Source organism: Marmota marmota, unplaced genomic scaffold (genome assembly GCF_001458135.2).
Source record: "Marmota marmota marmota unplaced genomic scaffold, marMar, whole genome shotgun sequence".
Classification (NCBI taxonomy): domain Eukaryota; kingdom Metazoa; phylum Chordata; class Mammalia; order Rodentia; family Sciuridae; genus Marmota; species Marmota marmota.
Genome location: NW_025999932.1, coordinates 33894955 through 33909006, shown reverse-complemented (window position 1 = coordinate 33909006; position 14052 = coordinate 33894955). Strand labels below are relative to the sequence as shown.

The window sequence follows — 14052 nt, the reverse complement described above, 5'->3', positions numbered from 1 at the left end:
GGGGGCGGCTCTGCCTCTCAGCAGGCCGCTGGGCCTGCTCTGTGGATGGTCACAGTTCCCTCTACCTTGCCAGCGCAGGGGGAGGGGGCGGCTCTGCCTCTCAGCAGGCCGCTGCTCCTCTTCTGTCGACAGGTTATTTTTGAAGACAGAATTATACTCCTGTTTTCAACCAGTTTCTTCCCAGTCACTAAAATATCCTAACCTTTGAAGTTTTCATATGAAGTACACAAACACCAAAAATCAGGTCCATTCATTTTTTAAATTTTATATTAAAAGAGAAGTGAAGAATCCTACTAATTCTCCCCAATCTCCAACGTCACTTCTCTACTTGGGGTTCCCCATATTTTCTATATGATAATTAAAATAATGTTTTAAATTATATTATCTAAATACAATCTTATATAGCCTAGCTGACAATTAGAAAAAGGCATACTCTAGTCTGAAAAGCAACCTATATGGACATAAAGGATTAGGTGGACTGCCAACCATCTAAAGGTCACCTAGGAACATGAACTCCCTGAACAGAACCTGTTCCACATTCCTGGTTTCTCTATCTTGGATCTGGAAGTACATAAATATGATTGTAAAAGTATAATCAACAAAGATAAACATGTACAGATAACACGACAAGTCAGCCCTCATTATTTTATTTGCACGTTCGGATCTGGAGGGTTTGAGTTTACAAAACTAAATATTCCAGTTGAATAACATAGAAGCTATACAGTTTATAGTTCTACAAACATAGAAATCTACAAAGGAAAAGTCAGTTGTCCAGGTTTTCACTTTAAACAATAAAACTTAACTGGGTTTGAAGAGTTGAAGAGCACAGGTCTATAACTGTCCTATTACTACTATCTAAAAGTCACCTTCACAGGGTTTGTTTTATACTCTTAAAGTTGTAATCATTATCACACAAGATTTAAAGTAATTATAAAACTTCATAAAATTCCTTGAGATAATACAAATTGACTCAACTAAAATCCCTTTTGGAGCTTTTTTGATCAATATTTAGAAACAATTTATTTAGGGGCCAAGGAAAATCAGTCACTTTATGTTTTCACTTGTTTTAACTAAAACTAGTGCTACCCATCTTGATCATACCCCTTAATCACTAAAATTGATCCCAAATAATATGGTTGACTGGATCTAAAAATCAATCCATGAGATAAAGACTGAACCACAGACTTTATATCTACAAAAGAGATGGCCCAAAAACATTTTCAAGAATGGCTATTCTGCTAAAACAAGGGTTAGGTATCAAAAGACGGCAACTTTTAAAGTAGTGACAAAAATAAATTCTAATATATTTTAAAATCATATAACTCTTTAGTTTTATAACATTTACTTTTTCCAAGTAAATCTTTCCCACAACCATTCTGACAGAAAGCTACCTCTAGATGGCTCAATGGTTTGGTCTGGCAGCATTAGTGCACTGAAATGATATTAGTGGGGACTTACAACTTGTAGGCTGTAGCAGAGCCTGCTGTGACAAAAGGCACATGAGATGCAAACCTTGCCCTCACCTCACATTAACACTGACATATACAACTTCTGAGGGGTTTTGATATCTAAAATTTATATAAAATAAATGCTAATACAAAAATATAAACAATCATAAACTACAATTTCTATAGTACTTGAGATATATTCACACAATTACCACATGTAATATAATATACATATGGAAAATATATAGTACTGAATAATATACAGCATTTAAAAATATGAGGTAGATAACAGATGTTAGTACAAAGTGATCTAAGACAAGTTGCAGAAATATATACACAGGAACTTCCATTTTTCCTTACAAAGAAACTACACACACATATGAATTTCCAATACATGCACTTACATATTGCCCAAGTATTTAAATTAAGACTACTCAGTCTTCATGATTCCTTCAAATAATTCCAGAACAAAACATATAAATCTTCTGATACTTTTTTCTTTTCCTGAAGATATACTCTAAGTTCACCTCAATGAAGTAATTTCAAAATAATAAGAAAACACACACACAGGCAGTGTATGAGACAAAATGAAAAATGAAGGAATATAAATGGCAAAACAAAATGAAAAACATGTCATTTTTCCACTATTCAACGACATGCAAAATTAAAACAGTGTGATAATACTTTTCCTCGATAAAATTGGCAAAGTTTTTGATGACAATACCTACTGCTGATGATGGTATAGTAAAAGATATTCTCATGTATTTGGAAGTATAAATTGGTATAGCATTTTGGACAGAAATTTAGGCGATACACATCAGGATACTTTTAAAAAGTTTATATCATTGGGGCTGGGGTTGTGGCTCAGCGGTAGAGCTTGCCTAGCACATGTGAAGCACTAGGTTCGATCCTCAGCACCAAATATAAATAAATCAAAGTTTTTTAAAAAAGGATGCTTTTAAAAAGTTTATATCACTGATTCATTACAATGCTAAGAATTAACCCTGAGCAAGTAATCTGAAATGTACATAATGATTTAAAAACATTTTCTGAACCATTGTTTTAAGTAATGGGAATAATATGAATATTCAATAATTTAAGAATGGTTAAATATGTGGATTCTTTCACAAGAGAAAATACAGCACCCTTTCCAACTCATGCTATGGTTTAAAAAATCCAGCAAATAAAATAAATTTGTGAATCTTTTATCTTGTCATTTTAGAAACTAGCAGATAAAATAATTTTGGCACAAAAACTTTTTTTTAAAATACAGAATGTATAATTAACAAAAATGCATGAATTGGACTACATCAGAACTATAAACTGTATAGCTTCTTTGGAAAACAGTCTGCAGTTCCTTGAAGAGTTAAACATAGAATTATCATTTTTGATCCAGCAAGTCTTAGGTATGTGCCTAAGAGATAAAAACATGTCTCCACAAAAACCTGTACATAAATAGTCATTGCATCATTATTCATAATAGCCGAATAATAGAAATAATCCAATTATCTATCAACTTCTGAGCAATCCCCAAAATCTTATGTATTTGTACAACAGAATATTATTCTGCAAGAAAAGCAATAATGTTAACATAGATGACCCTTGAAAACATGCTAAGCTAAAGAAGCTAGACATGTATGATTCCATTTACATGAAAGGTTTAGAAAACAGGCAAAGCTATACAGGAAAATGTAGATTAATAGTTGACTAAGGCTGATGACTATTTGTTAAAGGTCACAAGGTTTCTTTTGGGGTAATGAAAATGTTCTAAATTTGATAGCTGCAAACTCTGTAAGTATACCAAAAAAACACTGAATTATACACTATTGAGTGAATTTTATGGTTGTGAATTATATCAACAAAGATGTTTTTTAAATACACCAAAATACATAAAATGCCACTTAGCATCACTGTATAAAATATAGCCTTAAAAATCATCTGATATTTTCTTTTATTTTAATACTTTTTATTCTTATTATCTTTTATTTAAGTTGAGCACAATCAGTATTACTCCCACAAAGTCTCAAGACATAAGAATATCATAGGCAATATCAGCAATAAGAACTTAAAATTTAAAAGTAACACAGTCAATACAAAAACCTTGTCATGTAAAAAGCAGCTAGTACAAAGAGCAGTAAGACTCTGCCCTTAATATCCAGTTAGAAATCAAAGACCACTACACCCAGCAAGAGTTCAGGAATTAGAGAGCAGAAGATAAGCACTATGAGAGCAACAACCTGTGGGAATAAAAGAAGAATCACTCACTCCTGTTCTTATACTGAGTAAAGGTGGCTGGATGTACATGGAAAACAGCTAGATAAGAGAACTGTGAACTACAAAGGTCGACTAAACTTCCTATGAAATAAACTAATTCTCAAAGTAATAAGGAAGCACATGAAATATATATATGCATATATAGATACACATAATTCTCAAGGAACATGTATATGCATGCACACACACATACACATGGTTGCCTAGAATTTTTAATTGTGTAAAATATTTTTAAATGTATGATAGGCGTATATAACATACATATACTAGGACCTTAAAGGACAATGTGTTTTCAACAAATACATTCTGGGAAACAGAATTCCAGACAGAATGAATAAGAACATAGAAAAAGTCTGTATGGTGAATAAACACAGTCAAATCAGGAAGTATACAACATTACCCACTTTAAATATGTATGCCCACAAAAAAGCAAGCTCCTATGTATTGAGGGGGATAAAATGTGTAAGATCAAAAATTATATTTTTAAAAAATTAATTAAATCTCCAAATCCAATTTTAAAGAATGTTTGAATTCAAGGTTATTTACACATTTTTCTTATCCTTTTCCTTTACAGCATGGTCACTGTAATAAACTATTTTGTGCCTTATCCTCCCAGATTTCATTTCCAGTGAAAATAGAGACTTTATAAACTGTCTAAGCTGGAGGGACCCCTCCATATCACCAACAGTATCTTCTGTAGGATAGGCAGAAGGTCCAAATTGCTTCTAGGTCCAAATCAGAGAGTCTGAAGGAGGAAGAAGTGATGCTCTCTGGATTATCCTAACCTTTCACTAAGCAATGAGAAAATACCTCATACAAGCTTCTGCAATACATTTTTACATGTACATTTGTGCAAAATAAATTGCCTGAATAAAACAATTAGATATCATGTTATCCAAATAAGCCCATAGCATTTCTATTTCCAAAGCAAACTGCTCATTTTTTAAAAAAAATCCTGTTAAAAGAAAAGGTAATATTTTAAAAAGGAAAACAATTCTTTGCCAACCCCTAGGAACCTGTTTCATAATTTCTGCTATGTAATTTTTCTAAAACACACACACTATAATGTTTACTTGGCACATCAAATCTATAGCTCTGAGGATGCTACAATGTCACCAAATTTTCAGTTCCCAAAAGAATATCAGATCAAACTCTTTCAGAGGCTTACTAAAATAATGAAAGTAAACAACCTTGCTTAGTTTTGAGAAAATGTGAACAAGCATAGTGTTCTTATATCGTCTCCCATAGACATTAATCAGTCTCATTTTCATATGTTACAAGCTAATACAATGCTTACTGTTTTCATTTTATGTTCCTTTTCTGACGCTGGAGTAGTTCATTCACTCAAAAAATATTTATAATCTAACGCATTAGCACTGGAGTTACAAAAAAGAACAAGAAACTGTCATTGTTCGTAAGGAGCTTATAGTTTAGAAAGAAAAAAAAACAACAATTAATAGCAAACTGTAAAAGACACTACAATAAAGATGGTAACAGAAAGATTGAACCTGGAACAGGAAAAGTTTAAATCAGCCTTATATGTAAGATGGCTGACCTGTTATCTTCTTGGTTTTAGTCATATTTTTTAAACTAAATCAATGCTGGTTTATTAGCCAACATTAAAGAGAAAAATTTATGTTCTCGATCTATAACTGGGAAGTTAGTTTTCTAGTAAACTTCTTTCAGAAGAGTGGCTGTAATATGAAAAACATAATTTTGTGCTAAGGGCATAGGCTCACTCTGTCTACAGAAACTCAGTTAACTGCCTCTCCTGTAGAGCTGGCACCTTGTAGCATCAACCATCCTTTCACAATGGTATAGGTATAACTCTCCTCACCACCATCCAACCCACTAACAAGACACACTTTTGTGGTGATGGAACTACTTGGTCTCTTGACTGTGGTGGTGCACACATGAACCTATGCAGTTGGTAAAAATTATGTATTAACTACATATGTACACATAAATGAGCATAAGCAAAACTGGGAAATCTAAGTATGACTAGTGTATTTTATCAAAGTCATTATCTTAGTAGTGGTATTATGTGGTTTTCAAGATAACCATGAAAGATATCTGGGTACAGGCTACAAGGGATTTTTGAATTCTTACAACTGCCTATGAATCTACAATTATCTCAAATTAAAAGTTTAATTAAAAATATTAAAATGTATTTTCAAGCTTAACAGTTACTATGGGAGAATTATGGGAGAGGGCACATCCCAAGAAATATGAAAGATCTGAATACCATTTGGGCTAAGGCAAAGCTTTTCAAATTGTCATCTCTGGGCCACTTGCATTAAAATATCAGGGACAGTGTTAACAGGGCAGGATCCTGAGCTCAACCCAAGAATGACTGAATCACTAATCAGAAAATAGTTGTTTACTTTTATACAATGAGAAGTTTTGAGGAAAAGGCCAAAATGTGCCATCCTATTAAGCTTCCAGATGGTTCTACATTTGCTATGATAAAGTATAAGGAACATGAATGGCAGCATTGTGAGGAAAAAAAAAAGAGGAAAATTGGGGTACATGTAACATCAGACTAAGTTATTCCCAAAGAAGTAATTGTTCAAATTTAATGGATGGAAAATTCTTTCTTATAGTGAGCCAAAAGGTACCACCTGCAAATTTCTCCATTGAGACTTCATTCCAACCTCAGCAAAATCACAGAATAAATCTAGCTTTTTAAAAACTAGACAGATTATCAAATATTTGAAGAGAAACACCATGTCCTTCTTAGATCTATACTTCTAATACATAATTCTGGTTTTTCAGCTCTATGCCACTTGATGAGATCCTTATCATACTACTAACCCTGCTGTTAAACTAAGTCACACATGGCTTTGTTAGCCATGTGTGGTCTCAGTCAACTCTGTTATAGGAGTATAGAAGCAGCCACAGACAATCTATGAACACTTGTGTTCCAATGAAACGTCATTTAAAAAAGCAGGTGCTAGTTGGATTTGACCAGTGGTCATAGTTTGACAACCTATAATCTGTTACTGTACACTGAGCTACTCTACAATAAGCAGTTAAGGTAGTAATACCTCCACATTATCAATGGAACATGCAGAATACTTAGATTAAAATGATACACCAAGCTACAGAGTGAATGACAGGTATACTGTATCACTGTATAACGCTTCTCCCTCTTTATAAACTCCAGACATAAGAATGCAGTTAGTGAGTTTTACCTTAATTATTAACAAATTTTACAGCATTCAACCAACATATTATAATAATCCATATTGCACTTAATTTCATTCACTTGTCAATCAACAGTCTACTTACTTTCATAAACTACAAGGAATATTTATACTTAATTATACCAGAAAGGATTAATCATAGTAAAACCTAAGAGGCAATAATTCTGAAAAAACAGTGTAAGAAAATTATTACATTTTAAAACACAATCGTTTCTGAACTTCATAGTAAACAACACATCATCATTTCTGTTCCAAAAAAAGGATCTCTCAAACTTAGTAACATGTTTAATGCCTTAAGCTACTGTTTTTATGCTTAAATTACTACTAATAATAACTTGGGTTTTGGTGCTGTATCAATTTTAACTATACTTATATTATTTTAATTTTGATTTGCAGTTAGGGACAATTTTCTTTCCACTTAACCTCCAAATTAATTATGAGGTGAGTATACAAATAAAAACTTACCTTTCAGCTTGAAGCTTAGTGGTTTTTACTATTAAATCTTGAGTCTGTTCCTTTGCTGCCTAAAATTATAAACATACAAAACATACATAAACATATATACATTCCAATTGCATTATATTTTAGAAAACGAATACCAACACCTATGGAGTTCAGACTCTCCAGAATTTGAAAGTTTAAAATATCCAAGTGACCCAAATAGATGATTCAAGGCTCATACACTAATTTTAATAAGAGGAGTTCCCTCATAAGTCTCAATATACACATAATGCTAAAATTTACAAAAAAGAAAAAGGTATCTGTTGCTGTCTAAAGAACTTACAGTTCATAACTCTTTAGTGAAACAGAAGCACTTGAAGAGCAAGTTAAGGGTGAGAACATAACTTTAGTTATGAATATGCCAGGTTGGGAAACCAAGAGACCTCTAAACAGGGCCATAAATTAAGTCACTAAAATGTAGGTATGGAGCTCAACAGAAATGCATGAGATGGAGACAAAAATTTGCGAGTTGGAATATGTAAGATACCTACCAAACAGAGTGTTGGTAGGGATCAGAGATACCCCATCTAAAAGACAAAGGGCAATTCCTGACCAAAATTCATACCAAGCAATGCTCCCTCCCCCAAGCCAGACTGAAAAGATCAGAAAAAAATGATGAAAAGGAATTCTATCCAAAGATCAGTCAAACATTTATGAAATGGATTCAAACAAAACACACGTGTAGTAAATAAGACTCTCTCTCAAAGTCTCAAACTGGAGAATGCTACAAAAATAAGGCAGAAAGCAGTCAGACATGGTGGCACATACCTGTAATCCCAGCGGCTCAGGAGGCTGAGGCCAGGAGGATCATGAGTCCAAAGCCAGCCTCCGCAAAAGCAAGGCACTAAGCAACTTAGCGAGAGTCTGTCTCAAAATAAAATACAAAAAAAAGGGATGGGGATGTGGCTCTGGCTCTTTGGTCCAGTGCTCCTGAGTTCAATCCCAGTACCAAAAAAAAAAAAAAAAAGACAAAAAGCAAGAAAAGAGGCAAGAGGACATGAGAAACAGAGGGTTCATGCCTTGAAGGGACACTAAGCCAGAATTATGCAGAGTGGAAACTACAGAGAATGAGTCAATCTGCTAAAAGGGTGGATACCAGAGAAAATACCTGAAGATATTGGATCATTTTCATGCTAGAATACTATAATGTTGTATTCCAGTTGCTGAGATTTCTACAGCTGCCTCAAATCTAGACACTCCAGCTCTGAACTGCTAAGGCCTCGTCCTCCTTCTGCAAACTCTACCTTATTATTTCCCATGCATTCTGACAATAAGAGAGCCCACATCTCACTGTTTAGTGAAGAAATTTTGAATGTGTGTTTCTTACAACCAAATCATATTACTATCAAACAGTGGCTACATAAAAAAAAAATTTAAACTTCGATAATTCAGAATAACACTGATTTTTAAAGAATACAGGCGAACATGACGGCTTCCTAGACACTCTTTTGAATTGTGAATCTTTAAATGCAATAACTTCTTCAAAGGCTTACATTTTTATCATTTCACTTTAAAGTTTACCTTTCACCATTATACATAACTTGTCTTGTACAATTTTTTTCAAATATACTACTTACTTAATTCTCAGAAATGTTTACATTTTAATATTTCTGGAAAAAAGAATGCTTAACAAAAGCAATATCAAAATTGCTAATTAGCTTCTTTTTATTCCTAGTCATTAAATTGGTGGCATACATTACAATCAAGAATGTCTAATTGGACAGGCACAGCAGCGCACGCCTGTAATCCCAGTGGCTCAGGAGCCTAAGACAGGAGGATGGAGAGTTCAAAGCCAGCTTCAGCAATGGCGAGGTGCTAAGCAACTCAGTGAGACCCTGTCTCTAAATAAAACACAAAATAGTGTTGGGATGTGGCTCAGTGGTTGAGTGCCTGAGTTCAATCCCCAGTACCAAAAAAAAAAAAAGAAAGTCTAATTAATCAATGAAATAGGATATTTTAGTATAATAGTATAGTGTAACAGAACCAATATTTTCCATTTTTTTCATATTTCCTTACTCTCTATTTATAAATTGTGGTCTTAATTCCAAAATAATAATTAATAGTACTAGTGAAGATTATCATCCTAAAATAATTTCTAGTTAATTTATCTTAAATGTTAAGGATGGTTATTATTCATTAAGTAATAAACATGATATAAATGTAATTTATGAAAGAAAAACCACACCCAAAGGAGTAAAACATAGCACACAAAAAATTACTGATTAATTTTTTTTTTTTTAATACTAGGGATTGAACCCAGGCATCAACCACTGAACCACATCCCTAGACAGGGTCTTACCAAGTTGCTTGGGGTCTCGTTGAATTGCTGAGGCTGGCCTTAAACTTGTGATCCTCCTGCCTGAGCCACCCAACCCACTAGAATTACAGGTATGTGCCACTCTGCCCAGCATACTGATTAAATTCTTAAATGTTATCTCATAATAATAGTCATTTTTTAAATGCTCCATGTTTAAAGTATTTTAACAAGTAGTATGTAATTAAATTAACCCTTATAATAACCACTATGAATAAGAGATAGAACACTTTAAGAAATACTTCTCTTTATAAATGGATAAATTAAAAACATTATAGTTGATGAATGGGAGCTATTAAGACTTCAATAACATTACAACCAAATAAATTAATTTATGAAAAACTGGGGAGAATGAACAAAACTCAAAATCATGGCTCTAATGGCCTGCTGAGCTAAGAAATGACTCATGCACCAAAATTGAATGTGAACAGTAGCAGGTGATCAACTATCTAAAAAAATTAAAAAGCTATGGAGAAAATCTTCTGCAAGTGATGAAAATGCTATACATCTTGATTATAGGGGTTGTTTCCTAGAAGTAGAAAGTAATTTAAACATTTCAAGTGGATACAGTTAGCTCTGTACTGACAAGACCAAATATAAAGGTTTCTAGAATTAACTGGGTAATATTAATAAACCAGCACCCAGAGAAACACAAACATTTATAAGTATTTTTAAAAAGTGTAATATTTATATTCAAACTTCCTTTACAGCATAATGCATCAGATATCCATATATTCTGCAGACCTATCTAATAATTTTGAAAGCTTACTTTGCACCAGGAACTATGCTTAAAATCTAGCCATTCTACAGCACCTGTAGGCGGCTTGTCATATCTTGACAACAGCTGCTCATTGCTTGAATGTCCTCATTTATGCTTTCAAGTTCCTGAAAAGGAGAAAAATTGCATCAAATATTATATATACTATTAAATAAATGTCTCCTCTCTTTGCCAAATCCTTAGTCATTCATACACATACACACTCACACACACATTTTGTCAAGGCATAATAAGAGATTTCCACATTTAAACTAGAAATGCTTAAAAAGACAAATACCTAGTTCTAAAAAGGTATAAAGAAGTTAATCTATTCTCTCAGAGAGTATAGAGAAAACATAAATGTTTAAAAAATATGCATAATTTTTGTTTGTTCATGGACTTTTGTTTTGTTTTGTTTTAGTTTGTGGTGCTGGGAATTGAACCCAAGAATGTTCTACCACTGAGATATAGCCTTGATACCAGTAGGACCATCTTACCCCTAGTTGTTCCAACAAAGAATATCTCCAGACATTGCCAGTGACCCCTGGGGAACAAATCAAGGGGGAGAGGCCAAAGATGCTACCACAAATCTTTTAGTTCAGAGACAGTCCCTAACATATATCTGGCCCCATATGTAAACAGTGCCAAGGCTAAACATCTAGATTTATAAATTCAATAGTAGTTGCAAGACTGGGTGGAGCACTTGCCTAGCATGTGTGAGGCACTGGGTTTGATCCTTAGCACCACATAAAATAAAGATATTGTGTCTATCTACTACTAAAAAAATTTTAAAGTGGTTGCACAATTGCCTTCTAATTGTTCATCATTCCTTCTTTATTTATGAGCTAAAGCACTTCTATAGAAACAAGGCTCCCCTTAACAACTGCATGATGCAATTGGTAAAAAAGACAAAATAAATGCTTGAGCCTTTCCTCTTAGTTAGCAATTTTCAAAGTATGCTAGTTTCCTTATATCTACTGAAGATAACCAATGAAGATTCAGTTTGATTTTTAATATCATTATAAACTCATAGATTTCATGTTTGATGTGTTTCAGTTCAATGCAGTTACAATAATTACTGATGCTCAAACTGACTTATCTTTGGTCAGTAGAAGCCTCTTTAAGAAGCTTACCTCCAGAGTCAATTCGACACTTACCCAGTAGTCTTCCTAGACAGTTTCCTTACCTTCTGGCAATGATAAAATCAAGTTTAGAGACCATAATTTGGATGTGTTTATCACTACTATCTCTTCCTTTTTTTATGAATTCTACCAAACTTTTCTTTTGCCCTTCTAGGATCCAACAGACGGTCATCTTTTCATTGTTAAGCTTACCTTCAGTCAATAAAATCCTATGAAACTGCTAAAATATTTATTGCAGTCAATAAAATCCTATGAAACTGTTAAAATATTTATTGTAACCATGTATAACACTTCCATGTCATTCACAAAGAAATGTCAATATCGTATTAACAATATTATATATTAACATAATAAAATACTATAGAATTAAAAAAATAAATAAAACTTATTTTCATGGGGAATAAACAGCACTCAAGTTTGATGAAACCCTATTTATACATTGAAGTAATTGATCCCTGAAACTTGCATAATTTAGGATGAAGTAAAAGTGATTCAATACTAATTACTCTCCCATGAAAAAGTAGTTATCCACAGGAAAGTTATTCAATGAGGAGATTTTTCTATTGGAAAACTATTTAGATAAATATTATTTTTTGTTAAAACACTAAAATTCCTAAGAGAATTTCCTAGAACAAATGTTACACTTTCTAAGAACAAGCATTAGCAGAGTTTAGATTCAGAAATCACCCTATTTCAAATAAAGACTAAAGATACAGCTGGAGTACAGCAAGTCATTTTCTATTTGAACGTGGTACATTAACAGCAAACAAACCAACTTAATTCAAAATAATACTCATCCAAACAATACTCAGTAAGTTCTCAAGAAGTGCTAAACAAAAAGAATTCACATACCTCCTTCACTTCTTTGAAAATGCTTACAAATTCTTCATTGATGGCTAAACTTCTGCGTTCAATATCTCCACGTAAATTTCTTCGAGTCCGCAAACTATTTTCAACAAAAAATGTTGAAAGTGCCTTGAGAGCTTCCAACATCTCCTGTTTCAATTGATAATACAAGAAAATTATTGAGAGTAATTTTTAGGTGGTTTCCTAATCTCAAGATAAAATGTACTGAAATCACTTTTGATGAATTTGTTTCCATTCAACAATCCAAAAACTACTGGATGACCTTCAAACTACTGAAGAGTAAATTTATTTCTGTAATATAATAGGTATATACTTAGCTTACACACAATAGCCTAAATACAAGGTTATTCACTGCAAAATTGTGTGGAATTACAAAAATTGGAAATAACTGAAATGTCCACCTAAAAAAATTGGCTAAATAAGTGATGACATATTAATTTTTCAAAATGAAGAAATCCTTTATGTACTTGGTATGAGCTGAGATACAGTAAGTGAAACTGCAAGGTATAAAGCTCCCGAAAACTATTACAGGTTTTAAGCAGGAGAGTAACACAATATGTTATATACAGCTAAAGTTTATTCCAGGGGCTGGGGTTCTGGCTCAGCAATAGAAAGCTCGCCTAGCGTTCAATCCTCAGCACCACATACAATTAAGTAAATAAAATAAAGGTATTGTGTCCAACTACAACTAAAAAATATATATATTAAAAAAGTTTATTCCAACTTTTTAAGAATGGATGGTACAGGAAGGTAAGAAAGCAAACAAATAAAACTAAAATAATCTAAGCAAGACTTGATGATGTCTTTCACCAAGACGGTAGCAGTGCAGATGAAAAAGAAATATTCACCGCCCCCCAAAAATTTTAAATGTACAGTCTATAAAAGAGTTTCATTTATGGGTTGCATGGCACAGGTGAAAAAAAGAACTAAAACCAAAAATTATTTATATGCTTCTTGCCTGAATGGATGAATGGTGATGTTCTTTTTAGCAGTGAGAGCAGAATTGGTCTGGGGGAAAATCAAGAATTTTGTCCTTGTTAAGTTTTTATAATGTCAATCAGGTGTTCAATTGAAGGCATAATAATTGACAACTATTTCTACAAAATCTGAAACTGGGTACAGGTGTCAGTAACAGGGTTACAGATTAGAGAGTCATCATATGTAATGCTATTTATAAAATTAAAGGAGATCTATTACCTACAGAGAGAATATGGTTGGAGGAGAGAGCAGAATTCTGTTCAGGATATTCTCATAGAACCTGGCATTCTACAGATAAAAATGCCTACACCTGAACTACTGTATATTCTACGAGGCTTACCCTTCCAGCTTTCAGTTATGTTATTTGAAAGGAAAGTGACCACCACACTAGGGGCTAACATTATCCTGCAGCTATCATTCGTTCAGCCTGTCCTGCACCTAACATTAATTTAAAATATTGTCTGGATTGACAAAAATAAAGTATTTAAATGCAATTTAATATTAGTAAAAATGTTTACAACTACAAATGCTTATTGTAAACACACACGCACACACACACACAAAG

General features: G+C 33.1%; 1 protein-coding gene across 1 annotated transcript in view; it reads right to left on the bottom strand.

Annotated features, from left to right (window-relative positions):
* Nucleotides 1-14052, bottom strand: part of Cog6 (component of oligomeric golgi complex 6) — an 88894-nt gene that overhangs the window by 73410 nt on the left and 1432 nt on the right. The window contains exons 2-4 of the mRNA XM_015484237.2: nucleotides 12495-12638; nucleotides 10557-10628; nucleotides 7394-7452 (exon numbers count right to left, since the gene is read on the bottom strand). Coding sequence (XP_015339723.1) covers nucleotides 7394-7452; nucleotides 10557-10628; nucleotides 12495-12638 — 275 coding nt within the window. The remainder of the gene's footprint in view (nucleotides 1-7393; nucleotides 7453-10556; nucleotides 10629-12494; nucleotides 12639-14052) is intronic.